Source organism: Sphaeramia orbicularis, chromosome 5, assembly GCF_902148855.1.
Source record: "Sphaeramia orbicularis chromosome 5, fSphaOr1.1, whole genome shotgun sequence".
NCBI lineage: Eukaryota > Metazoa > Chordata > Actinopteri > Kurtiformes > Apogonidae > Sphaeramia > Sphaeramia orbicularis.
Genome location: NC_043961.1, coordinates 6,039,816 through 6,064,183, shown reverse-complemented (window position 1 = coordinate 6,064,183; position 24,368 = coordinate 6,039,816). Strand labels below are relative to the sequence as shown.

Here is a 24,368-nt window from a genome sequence, read left to right as displayed (position 1 = left end):
CTCCGTCTGGGTACGCATTCGCCAGCACCTGGAATGAATGAATGAATGAATGTTTTTATTATTGTGTTTTGCATAAAAAATATGCCCAGCCCTTACATGGGCTTATAAGACACCCAAAATACACACCAAAAATCAAACACCAGACAATAGATATGAACAAAACAAAATACTGACCTATTTAAACAAACACATCTGCTGCTTTTTCCAGGCTTTACAAACAAATAATGCTAATTTATATACATTAGAACTAAACAACCATTTCATCTTGTCATCATCAGTGCTCCAGAACATATCAGGATTTCAGATACACATATCATCAAACAGAGGGGCTCTCAGTTCATCATATAGAGGACAACACAAAAGAAAATGTGATTAATTTTCCACTTCCCCCAAATCACACAGCGGATGGAATGTACGCAGAGCACAGACAGAGCGCTCCGTCCATATCTGTCTGTGTCTTTTATGTTACTTTTTTCACCATCATTTATTTAGTTAAATCTCCACACTACTGACATTATTCCTCCTCCTCGTACCTGCTGCACTTAACTGTGAATGTCACGCTGACGTAAGTGGTATCGGTGCGGTTGTATCAGAGTACTTTTACAAATACGAGTACAAGTACACACGCTGAGTATCGGACCCGATACCTGATACTGGTATCGGTATCGGTGCATCCCTACGTATTTTAAATGATTTGTTAATCACTCTAGTTCCGTTATCTGTGCATTAATTGCATCCATGTGTCTCCCCCTGCCTTCTCCCCCTCCCCCCTAGTCTCTCTCTATCTCTCTCTCTTTTTATCCTCCTTTCTCTCTTTCACCCCAGTTGGTCAAGGCAGATGTGCATCCTCCAGGAGTCAGGGTCTACTCCAGGTTTCTTCTGTTAAGAAAAAGTTTTTCCTTCCACTGTCACCAGTCACTAGTGTTTGCTCCTGGGGGATTCTGTTGGTTTCTGTAAATTGCCTTAGAGTCTGGTTTTGACCGTCTCGATATGTAAAGTATCATGAGATAACTTTTGTTATGATTTGGCGCTATATAAATAAAATTTGACTGGTATATTGATTGATTGATTAAGTAAAATAAAAAATAAAATGTTACAGTCCGGATTTGTCACACTTAACCTTTGAATAATACTGTATTTTCAGCCTCCTTAATTCACACATCGCTGACTTTAATTATTCTCTGACTTTCTCTCAGAGGAGCAGTTAATCACCGATGGGAATATTGTGGAAGCCTGTGAAGCTACTGAGGAGGATTTGCTTGTGGTTCACACCAAACGCTACCTCAACAGATTAAAGGTAGGTTTGTTTTCCCACAATAACACAAAACTTGAGCGTAGCAGACAGTTCTTTATATTCACATCCTCTCTCTCCATTTTTCCACTCACGAAAGAATCCATTTCAACAGGATTTCGTGATTACTGAAATAAATCGTCACAGTACATTTACATTTAATAATGCGATTTTAACAAACGGTGTTCTTCTGTTAATATTCCTTCTATGTTGACATTCTCCTCATTGTGTACTATGATGCAGGCGGTGACGTATGGGAACAGGGTGAACTCATCAGGATGCAGTGGATTATCCCATAGTGCTTATTTAATTCAGCTGCGTTGTAGCACAGGCTGAAAACATCACCTCTCTGTGTCCTCTAAAGGGTTAGTCTGGATTCTCTGACATGGGGTTGTATGAGGTATCCATAGTCTGTGTATTTTCTACCAGTGCTGTAGTCTAGGCCATGTGAGGAGACCAAGTCATGAACAGGATCTTAGGTTTAAACCAAGTCAGGACCTTACGCACAGCAAAGGCATTATGGCCTGTCTTTAGCTCCATCCCTTAATATACCTGTTACCTTCCCAGAACTGGTGGTAAGAGATTTTCTGTCTGGCTCTATTGTGCACCGGAAGAAGTAGGTAGACACTAGTGACACTAAACAACTCTGGCCTTTTTTTTTCCTTTGTCAGAAACAGTAAGAGAAACATGCATCTGTAATAACACTGTTAGCTTACACAACATTAGCATCTACTCTCAACACCAGTCTCATAACCAGTGTATAGGTGGGTAATATGCAAGTAATATAACATAATAATATAATAATATAATACAATATAATATGATATGTAAGGTAATACGCATCCTAATACACACAATACCTAGCATTGGCATTTGTATTAGCATTAGCAATTAGCATGATCACATATCAGATAATATGTAAGTAATATAATATAATAATATAATATTTAAGGTAATACGCATCCTAATACACACAGTACCTAGCATTAGCATTTGTATTAGCATTAGGAATTGGCATTATCACATATTAGGTGTTATATTAGTAATGTATTATAATATAATATAATATAGTATAATGTAATATAATATGTAAGGTAATACGCATCCTAATACACACAGTACCTAGCATTAGTATTTGTATTAGCATTAGCAATTAGCATTATCACAGATCAGATAATATGTAAGTAATGTAATATAATAATATAATATTTAAGGTAATATGCATCCTAATACACACCGTACCTAGCATTGGCATTTGTATTAGCATTAGCAATTGGCATTATCACATATTAGTTGTTATGTTTGTAATGTAATATAATACAATATAATGTGATATAATATAATATGTAAGGTAATACGCATCCTAATACACACAATACCTAGCATTAGCATTTGTATTAGCTTTAGCAATTAGCATTATCGCATATCAGGTAATATGTAAGTAATATAATATAAAAATATAATACAATATAATATAACATAATATAAAATAATATAATATGTAAGGCGATACGCATCTTAATACACACAGCACCTAGCATTAGCATTTGTAGTTGCATTACCATTAGCAATTAGTATAATCACAAATCAGGAGCAGTGAGCTGACATTGATGGCGCTCAGAGACCAACTCTAGATCTACAACAGCACTGTGGTCATACAACTTTGGCTTGGTGAAAATCTGCACTGAAAACTCGGGATAAAGAGTCTGGATTGTCTTTGTGTGGTTTATTCTTGCAAGAAGGTCAGACAGACATACAGGGTGTAACAGTGTGTGGAGTGTCAGACAAAGAGCAAATAGGGTTCAGTGATTTTTAAGGAGTTTGGGCAGATAAAGTATGCATTGGTAAGATGGATGAAACAGTTTCAGTGTGTGAGATATGAGGTAAGTCAGACCAATTATGTATAAAGGTCTGGACTTTGATGGATAGGGTCACACAGGACAATATGGAAGGTAAAAGACCATTATGTAAGGACAGTGAAACAAATGAAACACTGACTGGTGCTCTCAACACTAAAGAGGCCATATTTATTTAAACCCACTTTTCTTAGTCTGTGGTTCATTTATTTGTGTATTTGGACCCTAATAGTTCATGCAGCTTGAATTTGAACCCTCCAGCTGCTGCAAAACTATCTTTATTTTCATTTGGGCAAAAAATCCAGTGGATTTCTACAACCTGTTTGAATTCCTGCTTAATTTGTTACGTCTGTAACTAGTTACGTCTCCACATTTGCACATATGAGGTCCAGACTTCAGACGAACATTTCTGCAGTTCGACATAATCATTTGTCAGCAGCAGCAGTTGTAGTCCATACTGAAAATATGTCCAAACTTGGAGTCCATTACCTAAAATGTTCAGTTGTTGGTTGAACGGGACAGAAAGCGTAGCCAACAACCTGGAGGGGGCGGGGCCTGAAGTGGCTCATGTGCATTTAAAGGGCCAGCGCTCCAAACCACCTTTCTGGTGTCATTACTCAGAAATAGGGTTGAAGATGGACCTGTGGAGTTGAATGAATGAAGAATTCAGACCCAAGGAGAGCATTTACAGTTTATGGAGACCACAGGGAAATGTGGGAAAATGAAGAATCCCATTTTAAAATAGAAAAGCACTCGGAGAGCGCAGACCTCCGCCAAGGCAGATGAGTGCCCCCCCCCCCGATCACTACCAAAATTGAATCATTTGTTCCTTGGGCCAGTATCAACATTTCCTGAAATTTTCATCCAAATCCGTCCATAAATTTTTGAGTTATCTTGCATACGGACAGACAGACAGACAAACCAACGCCGGCAAAAACATAACCTCCTTGGCGGAGGTAAAAAGCAGGATATCACTCCTTTAATGTAGATGTTTTGCAAATTAGACATCTTTCTCCGTGTGTCATCCACCTGTCAACAGTTTTATATTGCAAAAACTGCTAAATTTAATATTGCTTTCCACTGTGAAGAGCTAAAAACTTATGTGTTTGTGTGAAACCGAGTGGAATACTAAGCGATTACAAGATGATAGTATCACATAGGTCATGTGGATGGGGGAAGAATATGTTTTTATTTAAGTGAGTGATATTTTACTTCATGCCCCACCCCCTTCAGGATGTTGACCATGCTTTCTGTCCCATTCAGCCACTTGTGTTCGTTTATACAACCAACAACTGAACATTTTAGGTAATTGGGTTGAAGTTTGGACATATTTTCAGTATGGACTACAACCGCTGCTGACAAACAATTATGTCGTACTCGATGAAATGTTTGTTGGAAGTCCGGACCTTATATGTACAAATGTTGTAACGTAACTAGTTGTAAAATGTAACAAACTATGCAGGAATTGAAACGGGTTGTGGAAATCCATTTTTTCCCAAATGAATATAAAGATAGTTTTGCAGCACCTGGAGGGTTCAAATTCAAACTGTATGAAGTATTAGGGTCCAAATACACAAATAAATGAAGCACAGACTAATAAAAGTGGGTTTAGACAAATATGAGCCTTTTAACTATTTGGTTATTTGGTAGGTACAGTAAACATCTGTATTGAACATCAGATGTAAATATGCCTGATTGTAGCAAGAACGATAATTAGCGTCTGTAGTTCTTAGTAGGGGTGTAAGAAAATATCGGTTCTGCAATATATTGTGATATTTCATGTCACAATACTGTATCAATATTAAAAAGTACTGTATCGATATTTTTAGGTATTCAAATGTAGATATTGTGGAGGTTCAATTTTGTTTTTTTTGTTTTTCTTTTTTTTTCTATTTTATTCTATTATTAAATAATGTTAGTTCCTTTGTTGGGATTGCACAAAAATAATGTTCTGCAAGTTCTGAACTAATAGAATATGAACATTTAAACAGGATTTTCAACTGTAATGTCTGTAAAACAGAATTTAAGGTTTAACACAGGAAAATTTTGTGATATAGCATTAGATCCTGTTGTGATCAAATAAAAATGTGTTTAGTATTTGTGCATATTTCTGGTGTCAGTCAATTCTTCAAGGAAATAATCATTAAAAAAAAAAAAGAAACAAACAAAAAATTGTCTTTTTTACAGTATCATGATATATCATGATATATCGTATCGTGATCCTAGTATTGTGATTTATATCCTATCACCACATTCTTGCCGATACACAGCCCAAGTTCTTAGACAGGTAAGGAAAAACTTTGCAATTAAAACATACAGATAAAACAATAGAAGTACCACTGTGCACTGTGCTAATGGAGATCTGCTGCGTGTATTATAGGGCGACACACCAGTACCTCACACAACCTGAGGTCAAAAAAATCTGAAACTATCCCTCGAAGCCAGTAAGAGCTTTTACTGTTTTATCATCCTCTGGACTTTATTTGAAACCACATTTGTCTTCCTTTTCCTCCAAAACGCAGAGGGCTGAAGTTCAATTCAGTTGTTTGTGGCTATTTCATACATTCAGCGATATAGAAAAACTTGAGACGCACTGGTAAATCTCTCATAAAGGAGTTTCCGCTGGAGGAAAAGTAAAGCTGATAACAGTAGTTCTGTGAGATTCAGAGCTTTTGTATTTACTCCGTCTCTCCTCTACTGCATGCAGAACCAGTCTTGGTGGGCTCCAGAGAGGGTACCTCAGCACTCTGTTGTGAATTCGCCTCATTCTTTGCTATTCTGTTTTCTTACAAGAGTCAAGGCTCAAATCCAAACCCACCGGCAGCATTATTATGTCTTTCTTTAGTCAGCTTTTCTATAGCGTTATATCAAAACCCTGGTGGGCACATGTTGGAAAATTGAGTTCTTTTACTCCGTGTTTGGCTTTCAGTGCTTTTTAGTGAACTGAGCTCCACCTGTGTTTTGTTAGCTGTATCCATCGTAGAGTCGCGCCGCAGAAAATGTACCTATAATGTATCTAAAAGTGTGTTTTTTTCCCCCCCGCTTTAGTGGTCTCTGGTGGTGGCAACAATCACAGAAATTCCTCCTGTTATGTTTCTTCCAAATTTCCTGGTGCAACGAAAGGTGTTGAGGCCTTTACGAACACAGACTGGAGGCACAATAATGGTAGGTAACAGAAGGTTTCATTTCCTCCTCATACTGTCGCTTTTTGGACACTATTGGCCCGTTGTATGATTCTGTTTAAGTGGAAGGAACCTCTGCCACCCACCTTTGTTTATTTATTTATTTACATTTACATTTATGCATTTGGCAGACGCTTTTTTCCAAAGTGACTTACAGGGGAAAATGAAAAAAAAAATAATAATAATAATAATAATAATAAAAAAATAAAATAAAATAAAATACAAGAATAGATTAAAGACATAAAGCAGCTGTATAATTAAAAGCAGTGTCTTACAGAAGAATAAAAAAAAGCAAAATGATAGACTAAGATACAAGAATAGATTGAGAAGACATAAAAACAGCTGTACAATTAAAACAGTGAAATAAAAATACCAAGTAAAACAACAGAAGAAACATAAATTTATTTATTTACAGGACAGTGTGTATTGGCATTAGCTCCAGAGAACAAGATGCATGCACCAGATTTAGCAGAGATGCTAATTTCCATCTGTTGTCCAGGACAAACGACTAATATAACAAACATCGCTTATATTATAAAGTCATAATATACTGGAAGAAAACCGTTAAACATGACAGATATAGAAAAGTCTGCTCAGATTGAACAGCTTCAGCCAAATACATAAAACGGGACTTACATTCTAAAAATACAATAACTTTCCTAGAGCAAGAATAAGATATAAAAGATAGAAGGAGAAGGAGAGAAGAAGAGAAAGAGGGAAAAAAAAGAGAGCAAGAAGAATAAATAGATGAATAGAATAGGCTAATTGTGCAATTGCAAACCAAACATAGAAAAAAGTAGACGTAAAAACTATTAAGATAGATAAAATAAGATAAGATAAGATAAGATATTCCTTTATTGATCCCACAATGGGGAAATTCACAGTATTGTCAGCAGCGTAAAACATACATATAGACATACGCATACATGTAAAACAGTCATATAAATTTGAATAAAAAAGTGTTTAAAAGGAGAATGCATTCAGCTAAAAACTTCAATAGAATTAACCGAGACAGTTTATACAATACGTGTGTGCAGAGATTAGTACAGTACTTGATTTGTTTGACAAGACTGAAATCTTCCTCATGTGACTAAATAGATAGAAAACAAAACATGGAATGTCTAAAAGCACTGTTTTTGTCAGTACAATGCCATATATATTGATGTAAGAACTGAAGTGATTTTGGTTATTATCAAGAAAACATGGAAAGTGGATAGATGTCAGCAACAAATATACCTTAAGTTGGACCAGGCATTAAAATGAATAAGAAATTGAAGAAAACAAGGGATGGTCTAATAAGACTGTATGTCTTCATCATATTTTTAGTAGATAATATTCAAGGTGCACTTTAAATGTCGTCTTCTGAACAGAGCCCCTCTCCCATTACCCATCAGCCCAGCGTTCACATCATTTACTAAGCATGCTTTGTAGTGCAGCGTTGGGCTCTGCAGAATTTATATTTGTTGGTCCGTTGCCCACTTTATCTCCCATGAAAAACTGAGCTAGGACAGGAGCAATTTATAACCACGCTTGTATACAGAGATGACATTTAATACTAAATACGGCACAGGAGATATTCGCATTGTTTAGTTAACCTTTCATAACTTCTCCTTCATGCTTTATATTTGATGATGCAACATTACACACAAAGTTTTGGGGTTTTTTTTGCGCATTTTTAATTAATTTTTTTATTCAAGTTTTTATTCAGAACAGTCTCATAACATATTACACTGGACATCAGTGGAACAAAGTACACCGTTCTCTTTTTTTTTTTTTTTTTACTTTAACTTTTTGTTGAAATTACAACAATGAAAATATAAAAAAAGTCATATATAGTACCCAATATATGTGATGTCAGAACAAGAACACTACACCTGCACTCACATGTACACATACACAAAAAAAAACAAAAAAAAAAAAAGGGGGTGGGAGAGGTCTGTCTACTTACTGAATTTTAAAGTAATCTATAAGGGCTGCCAAATTGAATAAAATAACTTTACATTATCTTTTAGAGACAATTTGATTTGATTTTCATAATGTCTTTCAACAGAGCTTGATGAGTTGGAAGATTTTTATTCTTCCAGTATAACAGAATAAAGTGTCACCGTTCTCTCTCTCTTTTTTGTTTTTGAAAAAGAAAAAAAAAAAGAGTGTCAATATTGCTCTCTGAAAGAAAAAAAAGTAATTTGTGAATCTTTGTTACATGAATAATGTCATATAAACAATGACTTTGCGGTGCAAAACATAACAGAAGAGTGATTTGTGAAGAATGATGCTTTTCACGGTCATCTTGTTTTGCACATTTTTGATGTTTTGCACAAATGTGGAGTTTGGGCGAATAAGAGTGCCACTGAATTGCTTAGTTGTTGCTGATTGAGCAGAGCCTGAGGGGGAACTATTGAACTCCTGTGACAGGGGACCTCGTCAAAATGACCTCCGGAAAGGCTCTTTGATCAAAAACAAAGAAATCCTTGTGCCTTTTGGAACTAGAAAGCCCCCATCAAGTGAACAGAATTGATTTGGGTTCTTCAAGTGAAGTACAGTGTGATGTCATGGGTTTTTTCAACAGCTGATGGAAAGGGTTAAATATATCTGCAGAAAATGGAGACAGATTGTGTTGTTTTCCACAATACGGGTCAGATGTACACTTACCGACCACTTTATTAGGTACACTTTGTAAACACCAGGTGTACTTAATAAAGTGGCCAGTGAGTGAATACGCTCCTGATGTTGCTCATCTGGTTCAGTGTTCGACATGTTGTGCATTCATAGATGCTCCTCTGCATACCTCAGTTGTAACCGCTGCTTATTTGAGTTTCCATTTCCTTTCTTATCAACTGGAACCAGCCTGACCTTTGACCTCTCGTATTAAAAAGGCATTTTCTCCCATAGAATTCCCACTCAATGGATATTTTGTCTTTTTTTAACCATTGTCTATAATAGTAAAGTGTTAAAATCACAGTACACAGAAAACAACTATGCCATGTTCACTGAGGCACTGCTAGCAATTGTGGGCCCCATGAAAGCTAAACTTTGTGGGCCCTTGACAAAATTCAGTGGGGAGGTGGGTGGGGGGGTTGTATACGTGATGGTGCAGTCCAGAACTCACATAAGTCATGCTGGCATGAAGTGAAAGTGAGACAACATGCTTACTAAACACATTTTTTTTTATCATAACAGGATCTAATACTAGGGTTAGGGTTCGGGTTAGGGTTAGCTAATGGTATCACAAAATGTTCCTCTAATAAAAGAGACATTATAGATTAAGATCCTATTCAAATGTTCATATTCTATTAGTTCATAAGTAACATCATAACATTATTTGTGTGCAATCCCAACAAAGGAACTAACATCTGCCTCTCTCAGACAGTAAAAAGTGCTTTTAGGATCCTTCAAATAACCTTTACTTAATAAAACAGTGTTAAATAATAATGAATAAGAAAAAAACGATGAAGACAACCAAAAAACAAAAATAGGACCAATGGCCCTGTAGCTTACCGGCCAAATGAAAAGCTTTGGGAAATGTATCCAGATGCCATTTATTATCACCCAGTTCTGTGTATTTATTATATTACAGAAATAGCCCATGTTTTGGTCATATTCCAATCAGATCTGTAAAAACTGTAAATTCCAAGTTGATATCATTGATAGTTAGTGATTTATTGCATCAATCCACTTCCTATCTCTTATAATGGGAAAATTTGTCAAAGTGGCACCAAATCCAGAATCAGATCCAATACCTTGTGTTGACATCATCATACAGAAGCTGTATACCAAGTTTGAAGTCAATCAGAACTGGAGTTTCAGAGAAAAAGACGACTGAATTTTTTTCCCCATAAGAGCCCATGTTAAATTTTCCAGAAGAAGATCCTGATCAGCATGTGGACATTATGTTTTGGTCATCTCCCATCAGGGCTGGACTGTAGAAATTTCAACTTGTTATCATTTATATTTACTGAGTTACTGCATCGATCCACTTCCTATCGCTTATAATGGGGAAATTTTTCAAAGTCGCACCAAATCCAGAACCAGATCCAGATCCAAATAATTTCACTAACTTTTGTTGGCATCATCATAAAGAAGCTGTATACCAAGTTTGAAGTAAATCGGAGTTGTAGTTTCGGAGAAGAAGATGATTGAAATTTTTGTAACATGACGACAGACGATGACAGACGCCGCATGACGACAATAGCTTACGGCCTGTCGGCCAGTAAGCTAAAAATGAACCTCCACCATATCTGCGTTTGAATAAAAACCTAAAAATATCAATACAGTACTTTTTAATATCGATACAGTATTGTGAAAAGAAATATCGCGATATATTGCAGAACCGATATTTTCTAACACCACAATTTATTAATGACCCAAATTTGGTCAAGTTTCACTACAGCGAAAATGTTATCACCCAAAAAAATATGTATGATTTGAATTAATCTGTTATTCGTTTTATTCCATATTGGTGGCATAAAGTTAACTGGCAAAATGCAGAATAATGACATGAATCACAATTATCTGTATGAGAGTTTATTTTCAACTGAGTAAATCTTTGTCTTTAAATATTTGGGCTTTTCTCTTAGTTGATGTGGTTCTCTGCACAAAATGACAAACAGAGAGGAAGATATGGCCTGGTACATTTATACACACCAGCTGTTGGTGATTCACTATCAGATCTAATGTAATGGGGAAGGTCTTTTCACTCAGACAGATGAATTCCGAGGCTGATGGCTGTATATGAAATTAGAGGTTTATAGTAAAATATTCGTGGCACTCCGATTCAGTTAGTGCTAGTTTTCCCCCCGTCGCAGTGAAGTGTCGGAGCCGTGGACAGTGTGTGCATACATACTAATGCATGTTATTACTCATCCATCAGAGAGCCATATTGACATTTACACACAATCTCCCCAGCTCATATCTCCTCCCCTCAGGCATCCTGCACGATGAGCTCCAGCTCCACACAACTACACAACAACAACAACATAAAAGCCTGCTTTTTCATGGAGGGGAGAAAAATCTTGACCTGCTTTTGAAAAGGAGCAGCTGTCAACATCCATGCGACACCAAAGATCTCGGTATTCCCTCGGACGTCGCTCACCTGCTAAAGCTCTTAATGATTTATCTGATTAGATTTTGCCCATCAGTCTCTGAGAACAATAGTTTTGTAGTGACAATCCAGACATGTGCTTTATTGTGAAGTGTATTAGATGTACCATCAGTGGCTTCTTAAGAGGTTGAGGCGGTGGTGCGACCAACCCAAAAATAACCCGTTCCTTATGCGTAGCCATGCGCATCAGGATTAAGCTGATGAACATGAAAGACAAACACTGCCTGAATGTCTGTTCAGAGGAAAAGTGCTCTTATAGTGTAAATTTATCAAATACAAAAGGCTTGTTGACAAATCCCCGAGGGGAAATGGAGATGCCTGTGATAGAGTGTTATTGCATAGGTATGTTTGTCACCGCATCGCATTTACATTTTAAGGAGAGGTTTGTTTAGCCTAGCTTAGCATAAGTCCTGCTTGGTCCACACTGAAAAATAATACCAGCACTGTTAAGTCTGCTCTGACACCTCATTTGTTGAGTATATTCACAAATAGAATTGTTGATGTGACACTATGATGGGGTTATGTATAGAAAGATTTGTGTGTAAAAAGAAAAGGAGTTATTGTATTGAAGTATGGGGCAACGCATATATGAGTGACACAAAGCCATTGTTTTTTTTACAGAAAAGAGTGATAAGAATCATGTACAATGTAAACAGGGAAGGCACAAATGAGTTGTTTATTAAATCAGGATTTTTTAAGTTTAACCCTATAATGCCAAACATATCATATTTGATACATGGGTTTTGAGGCCCTCTGCGTGATCAGTGTGATGTTTCTTTTCTTGAAAAACCTGATGTATACAATTAGATACATGCAATACACAGATAATCCACCAGGGGGAGGAGTTCATTCACCAGAGGCCTTTCCAGTGACATTACAAGACTGTCATTAATGAGGAAGGAGGAAGAACTTTGTCAATTTTGAAAAGGAATTGCCAATTTGTTAGACATGTTTGTGTTATATTATGTTTTTGTTTATTAAAAAATAATAATATTTGAGCATTGAGACCCGATGTATCAAATATGATACAAAATTGAAACTTGTACATGAAAATTGATATTTGAAAAAAAAAAAAAAAAAAATGTTTGCGTTGTACAGAAGGACCAATAAAGGCTCCAGTTTAAAAAAACTGGAATTTCCTGTCAGTGATTTAATGGTTCAGGCTTTACAGGGTTAAAGAGTTAGCTGAATTAAGGACATTGTTGATAGTGTTTAGAGAGACAGAACGGACTTTCGCAAATTTGGAGAGATTATTTGTTTTAGTATCACAGGATGAAAAACATGGAAGGAGGTTTCATTTTAAACAGCGAAGGGTTCGGACTAATGTAAAGCAAATGTGGATTTGTGTTGTGGGTGTCAGAATGTGGGATTCTTTGGCAATGGAAGAGAAGAGCTGTACAAATATTTTACAGTCTAAGAGGTTGTATAAGGAGAGAATAGAGAAGCTTTATAAAAACAAGAAAATTAAATAATTTTACTTATGGATTTTTGGCTTTATTATCATTGACTATCATGTAAACTGTTCACTGTAATAACTGTAACGGCAACTTATCTGATGGAAGCAGATGTTTTAAGAAAGGGATAGGTATTAGAAGTTTTCTCCATCCTGCTCCTTCCCAATCATTCAGACTGGAATGAATAAATGAAATGAAGTCAGTGAAAATGAGCAGTAACCTTGGTTTGCTCATTTTTACTGAGCTAGGCCAGTTGTTTCCCTAGCTTAACATTTTTGTGTTAGGATGAATCCTGTCCTACCCATAGATATAGAAGCCAGATAATAGATTAGATTAGATTAGATTAGATGTTATTGATTCCACAATGTTGAAATTTACTGGTCAAGGCAGCAACAGATAAAAGTGCAAGAAAAAAAATAGAATAGAAATATATTCTTGTATGACATGACCATAGCACATGTCCCATTACAAGAGACTAAACCATAGAAAACTTGCTGATGTAAGTTTGTTGAAATTACCTTCCACACATAAAAATATTACTCATTGAATTAATATATTGTAATAATGGACTGTGATGCACATATTGAGTGAGAAGCGGACCTACAGTCTCAACTTCATTCATGTTAGCCTAGCAAAACCTTTCATACAATCTATAGCGTTGTTTGAATCCCATTTCTAAAATCTTCAGTAAGATCTTATTAAAGGAGAACAAATTTAAAGCTGGACCTATGACTGAGCCTAACTCCTGGGAGAAAAAACAATCACTCAGTACTTTTGGAGTATTAAAGTTTAATATAAGTCTTCTGCTTTCAACACTTACATTTTAGAATATGTCTTCACTGGTTTAATGTTGGAGTTGATGCCCTTGCTTCTTGGTAAGAATGCCAATAATTTATTATCATAACTCGCTGTAATGTATCATGAACAGATATAAAGTGATAATACATTGTCTATACCTTTCAAAATTGAGGTTTTGGATTCTGTAACTGTGTCCAAAAGTCCACACCAACTGAGAAAACACAGGAGAAGGAGTTCACATCTTGCATTTGAAGAACACTGTCACCAGTTTAGAAGTCCTGGGGCCTTGTTTGAGAAAATAAGACTCCATTAATAAATGCGAGTGTATGTGCTCAGCCCGCTGTCCTTTGAGGTGAGAATGAAAAGATTACGTGAGAAACCCATCCACTTAAATGCAACATCGACTTTTAAATGAGCTCACATCTTGCCAATTACATGATAAGCACCACTGTGCATCTCTGCAGAAACACAGTGTATTATGTTAAAAAATATGGACCCACAGAGGAAGGCTCTGTTTTGACAGCTTGTGTGATAAGGTGTAGTTGGCTTTCATTGCTAATTTTCGGATGGTCAACATTCCGTGACTACTCTTAATACTCTTGATATTAAAGAGTTTTTATTGATTTTGGTTGTTTTCCTCTGAAGACCTTTGGCCTTCCAGCTCTTTTTCGCCTGTTTCAGACTGGTTCTGTTCTGTTTTTTTCTGTACACCAGTTTTCATTCATTTGATTTGATTTGTTCTTTTTTTTTCCAGAATTGTTTCATTAATGAAGAATCTGACAGGTGCCACGCTTTTACAACACAATAGTGTAGCTTTTTTGTGTTTCCCATCTCAACTGTCTGACATACTGCAATTCTCCTTATGTAAATATCGATACAGCCTGTAGAGTTTGATTACTATTATTATTTTTTGTATTAAGGGTTTTTTTTTTTTTTGCACTATCTTTCCACATGCACATTTTCTCGGACTTTATCCTATTGCTGCCTTGATTAGTCAGTTTTCCTGTAGTGGGATCAATAAAGTTTCATGTTATCTCTTATATTTACCTAAACCTCATTTGAACCTATATCCTTGACTAAGATCACAGCATCGTAACATCTTTGCACAAAGCTTTGAACTGAACTCATCCTCCTGATGTGTAAAACGATGGCAGTAAGGGCCCCTTTACACAGCGTGGAGATCGTTGGGTGACCATTGAGTGATCAAAAATTGGCCCGATCTCTCAACGATCTCCTAAGCCGTTTCTGTGTAAATGTTTGGGAGATCCTTTTGTGCTCATTGTGCCTTTGGTCCTCTACTTTAAACTGTCTGGTCAGTTGAATCAGGCGGAGGGGGGTGGGGGGTGGTCATGGAGATAGTCGTACTCATTCCCTCAGTGATCTCTCAACCATCTCTACCTTCAGGGTGGAATAATTTGGCGTTCATTGAAAGATTGCGGAGAGATCATTGGGAGATGGATGAGATCTTTGACAGCGCCTTGAATGCGCCTTGAGCGTTCTTTGAGAGATCTCTTCCCTTGGCGATCGTTGACAGATTGTTTTGGACAGAGTCAAAACTTTGAGGAGACCATGGCGACTGTGGAAATCACTGGAAGATCATTGAGCGATCTTGGTGATTGCTGGGTGCTCATTGAAAGACTGCTGAGTGATCTGGCCATTTTTTCGCTACTGAACGACCTCTCAAATGCTGCGTTTCCCTTACATGGTATCGGCTCAACTCGGCCTTTTTGCGTTTCCATTACGAAAAAGGACCTGGAATCTGGTGCCCGGTACTACTTTTTTGGTATCACCTCTGCCGAGGTTCCAGGACTGGGGAGCAGATACTTAAACGGGACGTACAAACACTGCAGACCACTGATTGGTCAGACAGTTGTCTCTGTGACCTGCCATTTTACAAAAAACAGATGCTGAAGTTTACAGTAAATATGTCGGTAGGTTAATCCACATGATGACAGCACACAAAACTACACCATGGTTTGTCGAGGAGGTTCAGACGTAAAAAAAATCAGCATGAGCTTGACAAGAGAACACGAAACAAGCAAGTTTATCAGCAACTCTGAGCAGACGACACGGAAGTAACGTGCCGCATCGCTATGACGACCAGGTACTGTAAAGTCGGTAGTGTCCTGTAATGGAAGCGGTCTCCAGGAGCAGGACCTGGTACCCGAGTCAAGCCGAGCCGAGTCGAGCCGGTTCCACATAGTGGAAACGTGGCAAATGATCGCCACCCCTGTGTAAAGGTGGTTTAATGTAAAACCATGAGCCATTACTGTTCACTTTAGACTCCTCAGATACATCAGAGCATGTGTCAGATTGATTGATTCGTTTGCTGTTTTTTTGACAATCTGTAAACCTTTTAATAACAAATGACTGGTGCAACTTCAGCGGGGTATATGGGGGCTTTAGGGTGCAGGTCAAACCTCTAAAGGGCAACAAGGAAATGAAAAAAAATCGTATTAAAATCTGTGATTACTCTTCTTTCACACTTCCCACACAAAGAGCTTCAGGACTGATTGTATAATGTCTTCTGCTGTAAATTATACATAGTATGTTGTATATTTCATACACCTGATTTATTAATGCAAATAGAAGCTTTGTTTACCCAGGTCTGTATCCTGTCCTGAAAAACAGCATTTGAATGCATCACCTCAGGGCATCATTTGTAATTCCCAAGAGTTGTACGTATGTGTGTTTTTCAGAAAACATCAGTCAATTAATAGGGGCTGAAAAAAACAGCAGTTTATTTGTGTTGTGGTTAATTTGGAAATGGCCATTTTCTTTCATAAAATGAATTCCTGTATCATATAAATAGGGTCGAATGAAAATGCGTCATACTAACTTGGCATTTACACTGAAAGGTGTTGTCTTCCACAGGCAGGAAAACTGGCTGTTGACAGAGGATGGGCCATAAATGTGGGTAAGTTTTCACACCAGACTCATACAAGTAGACATCCAATCCTTCCAATTCAGCTACTGCAGCATCTCACATTATTTCAGAAGTGATGTGTGATGCAGAGAAGAACAGGATATGATGGTAAAATGTGGGACTGTAGATTAGGAAACGTGTTAGGTTAACGATGACTGTAAATGGATTTGGATAAAGGACGATTTTAAGGAGATTGGGCTGCATGAATGCTGTGTCATAGAGTGAAGGCTATGACTCAGCTCCTGTTTTCACAGTTTCTCATTAGATACGACATTATTCCAAAAAAAAAAAAAAAAAGGAGAAAACTTGTGCTGTCAGGCTGATACAGTCAAAATTTCCTGTGGAATATTAAACTACAGATTTGAATCTGATCAAGTGTTTTCTAGCAAAATAATAGGCAAGTCTTTTCTTTGTCTTTCCAGAATGTCTCCAGTGTGATTTAGCAGGTTTGTTATACGTGGTAGCTACAGTTCAGCTGCATTTCACTTACACTGGATTATTGAATTGTATGGTAGGATTGTTTTAAACGATGTATATTTTATATTGTACTGCAATGTTGTGAAAGAGCCCAACTGGACTGGAGTTCAGAATTAGCACTAGCTATAAACTCTACATGCATCAAATCAGCTACTGCATTGTCTCTGTCAAATAAATAAATAAGCAGAACACAGTTGATAGCATATGGGTCTTTCCATGAAACTGGGTAAACTTTTCCAGCTTTTTAGACCCAATAATAAGAGAGAAATGTAGACATATTTCCCCCCAGGATGGACCTAATAATAACCTCAGATAAATGAAAAAAAGTACCCTCTTGCCATGATCCATTCTAAAATTAATGAATTTTTTTTATTAAATATTGGGGCCAAAAATAAGACCAAAATTGGGACAGGAAAAGCTACCTAGACGTCAGTGCATTAGATCTGAAAACATGGCTCTTATATAACGCTATAAATAAAGACACTGTGTTAAATTTGGCGATCCTAGTCATTTTTTAAAATCCAGATGTGGGTTTTTCATGAAGCTCAGTCTCATTCCAGGTTTCGCGTGTAACCCATCACATCCACTCACGTTACATTCGGAACCTGCCCGTTTAAACACAAATAAATCGCGACTGATTTTGCAACAGGGGTCATTTTTGTGAAACACTCTGCCTTGCATATTTACTTTGATTCCCAAAATGTAACTGTGAGAGTAAAAAGATATTAGAAAAAGTAGCGCATAATTTTCATGTCCTTTTTACTGTGTTACATGCAGATTTTTGTATGCGCACGTCAAATAAAAATGTGTTTTATCTAAAAAATACTTTCTTTTATCTCAGTATTTGTTTTTAAAATAAGTGTTTCCAAACTTGCTTCATAACATTAGTCTACGTCTTGTTTGAATTTTTAGCCCCCATGTCCTGTTTCATAGAAGCACCCATATCGAATAATTCAGACCTGAATTGTAGCCGTTTAATTTATCTCTAAAAAGCTGCGCACAATTGGAATATTACATAAGCTGAAAAATGTTCTTTCAATTTTGTCGATAGGATCTTTTCCACGAGGTGTTGCTGATACGTTTCCTTCCTGACTGGCTTTTACTAAGAGGTCTCGGGCTGAAAAGGCAGTCATCCTTTATTCGTCCGCTCCCCCCCTAGTTTTTTGCCAAGTAGGGAACAAAAATCAGCACCATCAGACTTTAACTTTGTTGCTCCTGCTTATTCAGCTGCCTCGTTCCGTGTGTTGATGAATCAGGAAAAGATTGTTCCGCATCAATAAACATGATTTTAATAAAGATACAAAGGCTGTTCAGATCCGTCAATAGTTCTGCATATTGACTACAGGATGATGCAGAAGTGCGATTCTTTTGGAGGCCAAACAATAAATGATAATCATACTATTTTATTTCACCTGTCTCCACACTGGGCTTTATTAAAATTCTGCTCTACACTGTAGTTTAATGAACATGAGCACAGCAGAACAGAGGGGACTATAACTCTTAACCTGAATAATGTTTTTCTCTCTAGCTCTTTACATTCATGCTTTTAAGACATTTTAGTATCGCCTTTGTAGTCCCATTGTGGTGTCAGTATCATTGTTGTCCCACAGGGGAACAGAAGCCATTTTAATCAGAGGCAATAAACTCAATAACAGCCCCTTTTTAAAATAGCCAATTATGGTCATTTGAATAATAGACTTCTCAGATGTGCAGTGACCTGCTCTGTTTCTCTAATGGCTCTGACACTGAGCCAATGGGTTCTCCGTTCCCCAGGAGGGGGCTTCCACCACTGCTCCAGCGACAGGGGAGGGGGCTTCTGCGCCTATGCCGACATCACCCTGGCCATCAAGGTAAGACGGATGGTGTTAATAAAGCTAGTTCATGCAGACATTAGAGACACACATTATAGTTCATACACAGGTTATGTTCACACGCTGAGAGAAGCACGGCTGTTATTAGATTCAGGATGAGGTGGTATTTAATTCTGCTACAATATCAACAAACATAATACAGTTGTATATTTTGAGGAAGTAGCAGTAAAGGACATACAGCTCTTTTTATTGAATCAGGTAAATGTTTTACTTGTAAACCGCAACAATGCAAGCGTTGTATTTGTTTTTTGTTTTTTTTTATTGCAATTTTTTGTCTTTCATTCAGCAGAACAAACATGTAATGTTCGATGCTGTGCAGCTGCTATACGGCATTTTATTTATTCATTCATGCAGAGTTACAAAATTTAAAAAAACTCAATTATACAAGCCCTGGTCTGTCCCAAGATTAGTTCTGTAAGGTTTACATCTAAAATGTGGTCTCACTGGCGAACAAGCCTTTATGCTTAAGTAACGTATGGATTTATGCTATTTCTTTTCTTTTTAATCGTGTATGTTTTGTTTTTTTCTTATCCTACGGACCTAGTTTCTGTGTCCTTAATAAAGCTTGAATGAATGAATAGACACAAAACAAAACATACATGACAGCTCTTACATGAGAAATAAAAAAACAAAAAATGAAAACACTTTAGTACAGAAGGTGGTAGGTCAGACTTACAGTCAATGGCAGTCACATTTCTGAATATCATTTAAGTGCACAACAGTCCTTTTAATAGGGTAGAAGAGAGGTCCAGTCCAATATAGTCCAGAAATGGGCGCCATATACTCTGTAGAACTGATCTACGCTGTTATGTATGATGTTGGTAAGATATCCTAGGGCAGGGGTCGGCAACCTTTAACACTCAAAGAGCCATTTCGACCCGGTTTCCACGGAAAAGACAACACTGGGAGCCGCAAACACTTTTTGACATCTGAACTGAAGATGTTAGCCTATATATACCGTAAATTCCGGACTATAAGCCGCTACTTTTTTCTCACACTTTAAACACTGCGGCTTATACTCCGACGCAGCTTATACAACAATTTTACCGGTACCACGACTTGGTGCACCTCCGTACCATGGCTCGGTGCCAGGTGCCGTGGCACTGCGGTGGTGCCTCGGCTCGAGGTGCCGGTGGTGCCGCGGCACAGGTGGCACCCAGTTGTGGCACCGCGGTGCCATGGCACCCAACACCGAGCAGTGACACTGCGGTGCAATGGCACCCGGCACCGAGCCCTGGTACCGCGGTGCCACGGCACCTGGCACTGGCCCCGAGGTGCCGCGGCCCCTTGGTCGTGCCATGGCACCTGGCATCATTAAATGTTGTATTTTCTTCAGATATTTTTCTTTTCTTAGATTTCTCCATACTTTGCCTACCTGGGGTTGAAAGTCTTGATAAATGTACGGCGTTTTGGCGGGCTGTCGGAGAGTGTGACGCATATTTTGAGCAATGAAAAATAATACTATATATATATATATATATATATATATAATTTTATTTTAATATTTCGAGATCACAATAATCTTACAATTTACAACTACAATTAAACAAACGAACAAACACAAATAAAATACTTTGTTCAGATATTGTGCAGTTTTGGTGTCGCAGGGCATTCCGCGCATGCCGGCTGCCAGCTGACATGTCAAGTGCTGTCAAACGTCTCTGAAGAAGGCGAATGCTGATCACCGAAATTGCACAAGGTCTGAAGAAAGAAGTTAAAAACTTTGACTTAATAAGAAGACATGATACATGTTTATGAGACAAATAACATACACTTCAATCGGACACTTATAATTTATTTTCCCAAGCAACGCAGAGCCGCAACATAAGGATGAAAGAGCCGCATGCGGCTCCGGAGCCGCGGGTTGCCGACCCCTGTCCTAGAGGGATCAGTTCAAAAATTATTTTACACTAACCACAGACAGAAGGAGTCTTGTCACTGACCCACTGCAAAAGAATATTTTTCCTTGCTTCAAATGTTAGAATATTATAGAGTCTTTTGCGGGCTACTGTTTTCACATATTTACTTAGAAGACCCAGGGTTAGGGACATGGGGTCCTTTTCTATATCAGTATGAAAAATTCTTTCCATTTCACATCCAATTTCATCCCAATACCTTTGAAGTTTACGACAAAATCAGAAACAATGAGTTAAGGTTCCCACATCAGTTTTACACTTGAGACACAGAGGGAAAGAGAGCGGTTGAAGAAATGCCTGCAATGAGGAGATATCTATCTATCTATCTATCTATCTATGAAGTCTGTGTAAGATTTTCATATGTCAAGTTAACATGTGAAAAGTCTGCGATATCTGACAAATACAGAGAAAAGTAACATAAGGAAGTTATAAATGTACATTATCTGAAAAAGTGTTGACAGTAACATGATGCAATTAGACTGAAGGTTAAGAATGTCTAGAATATAAACAAAATATTTGCATGTAAGCTGTTGTTATCTAATGTCAGCTAATATTAGCAAACTGTAGATGGATGTAGCTGTTTAACTGACATTATTTTATGTTTGTGACTGTACTGTACATACAGTATGCAGACCTGTTTTTGCTGCTTTCCGTCCAACTGCAGCATAAATTATAATCAAATTTTCAGACAGCTGGCAAAACAAAACTTAAATTAATTCATGTTTCCACGTTAACAAATGAAAGATTAGCAAAAACTGTTGATTACACTAATTACACATGACAAAAAATAAATAAATCATCCACTGTAGGAAAACATCTGATCATCCACAATGAGTCCAAATTGGAAATCTGAATATCTCAGTTTTTTCAGGGTCTTGAGGTATTTTAACATATAAAAATACCTTAAATTTCCAATGTCGTTCCAATGCATTTTATTTTGCATAGAGGTGGTCAGTTATGTCACATTAAAAAGTGTCGTACATCAGCAGCCAGAGGGCAATAGTGTTATATTTGTAAATCCAACTCCATTTGGATCAGTAATATACAACATTGCAACTCAATGAACATACTCTTATTGCTATGAATAGACAAAATTAGTAATTTCTGAAAAACAGTGATTGATTTACTGTTGAAGTCAGTGCTGCCAACACCAAGTATAACATTTCAGCAGAGGGAGGGGAAGACGCTGAGTTTATTTACGAGAACTGTGGGAACCGTGGAGGTAGTGAATCTGTTCAAAGATCGACTGTGTGAGTTAGAGAAAAATTACCGACATATTTATGACGACTACCCTCATCAATATCAACATTAGTATCCAGATTAGTGTTACCTCCTCTGTCATCACCATGTTTGTTATTATTTACTTACTTCTTCGTCTCAAAAACCATTACTCTTCTTTGTGGTATTTGTCCAGTATGGTTCATTCAGAGCGGCGCCCTCTGGTGGATTGCTTGACAAACGCTCATTCCAACACATTAAATGTCAGTAGCAGCACTTTGTTCCAGTCAGACTAATGACAACGACAATAAAGCACATTTACAAAAGGAACTAACAACTGGAATGGGATTAAGTACTCATATCAGTACTTGTACATGTACTCGGTCTGGAAAAAAGTGGTATCGGTGCATCCCTATTGTTCACAACACATGTCGCTTGTTTTTAGTTTGTGATCCTATTCACAAATGATAATTGCATCTTTTTAGTCCTGATAAAAGTTAAAAATGAATGGCTCTATTAATGTATTTTGATTAGTGCATTAGTGACACAGTCTTACATATTTCTACGTATGTAATTTTACAGAGTTTTCTGTTGGTTTGATTATGTGAAAAGTGCCATGGAGTCGAAGTCAACACCACGCTCTATATCACACTTGATCTTCTGCCAAGATTTGTTCCTGTCATTTTGGATTTAATATCACATCTTATTAACATTCTTCATAATGTTGACGTTCATCCGGGCTGTTCCGTGCTTCTTGTTAGATCTGTCCACTGTCATTTTATGTCAGTAATTGATGTTTTTCTTTAGAATTTCCCACAGACATTCTTTACCTTGAATGTGAAAGTATGTCCTCTTCTCTCAGTTTCTGTTTGAAAGAGTGGAAGGCATCTCCAGGGCGACCATCATCGATCTGGATGCTCATCAGGTGAGCCGATACCATTGCTTTTCTCAGTGCACATCGCTGCTTAGGAGCTGACAATGATGAAAAGATAAGCCCCCTTTTAGCCACAACACCAATCAATGAGGCTCCCTGCAGGTCAAAGTGGCCCTTACTGTCATATTCAGCAGAACGTATCTAAAAACATCTCAGCTGGTACACAGCACAGTGCAGCTTTGGATAAGACTCGACTAACACTGGGGTAAGTGCACTAATGTCAGGCACGTTTGGGCCTGTGGTGTCTGAAAAACCTGTTTTGTTTAGTTGTTATATATCATCATTCTGGTTTCAGAAAAAAAAAAAAATACTATGTTCGTGGTTTCATATTTTAGCACACAGATAAAATCACTGCATTTTAACATAACAACAGTTCAGAGTGAAGCAGAAAGCCTTCAGCTACAGAAAATAATATGGGTACAAAATAATCTAAATAATAGCATTTATATATAGGGTGCTTAGTGTTGTAGTCAAGACCCGCTAGACTGAGACCAAGACACTGCCGAGACCGAAAGGGTATGAAGACCAAGATCCTGCTGAGACCAGAGAGTATCAAGACACTGCAGAGACTGGAGGGTATCAAGACCAAGATACTGCAGAGACCAGAGGGTATTGAGACCAAAGGGTATCTAGACTAAGACACTCCCGAGACCAGAGGGTATCAAGACCAAGACACTGCCGAGACCGAAAGGGTATCAAGACCAAGACACTGCAGAGACCGGAGGGTATCGAGACCAAGACATTGCCAAGACCGAAAGGGTATGAAGACCAAGACACTGCAGAGACTGGAGGGTATCAAGAGCAAGACACTGCAGAGACCAAAGGGTATCAAGACCAAGACACTGCCGAGACCAGAGGGTATTGAGACCAAGACGCTGTGGAGACCGAAGGGTATCTAGACTACGACACTCCCGAGACCAGAGGGTATCGAGACCAAGACACTGTAGAGACCGGAGGGTATCGAGACCAAGACACTGCTGAGACCGAAGGGTATCGAGACCAAGACACTGAAGTTACAGAAGTGCTAACTGTATATGGATCAAAAGGCCTGGAATAGAATCCTTCATATACACTCTCATCAACAAAATCAATGCTCTGTAAAGTAGCATTTACATGGGGTTAAAGGTCAGAGGAGAAATGACAGATTCATTTTTTTTTTTTTTTTTTTTTTTTAACCAAAGAGAACATTGATTTTCCATGAGACTATTAAGCTGGACAGTCAGGCTGTAAATATGAGTAGCAAAGACCATCCCACCTTTAATTCCAAATTGGAGATATTGGGAATTTTTCAACAACATGTACAGTATGTAGCAGTGTATAGAAATGCCTGTGAAACAACAGCAC

General features: G+C 37.7%; 1 protein-coding gene across 1 annotated transcript in view; it reads left to right on the top strand.

The window, feature by feature from the left end:
* hdac11 (histone deacetylase 11) overlaps window positions 1-24,368 on the top strand; it is a 57,585-nt gene that overhangs the window by 7,156 nt on the left and 26,061 nt on the right. The window contains exons 4-8 of the mRNA XM_030133567.1: window positions 1,197-1,297; window positions 6,196-6,312; window positions 16,557-16,599; window positions 18,859-18,935; window positions 22,953-23,015. Coding sequence (XP_029989427.1) covers window positions 1,197-1,297; window positions 6,196-6,312; window positions 16,557-16,599; window positions 18,859-18,935; window positions 22,953-23,015 — 401 coding nt within the window. The remainder of the gene's footprint in view (window positions 1-1,196; window positions 1,298-6,195; window positions 6,313-16,556; window positions 16,600-18,858; window positions 18,936-22,952; window positions 23,016-24,368) is intronic.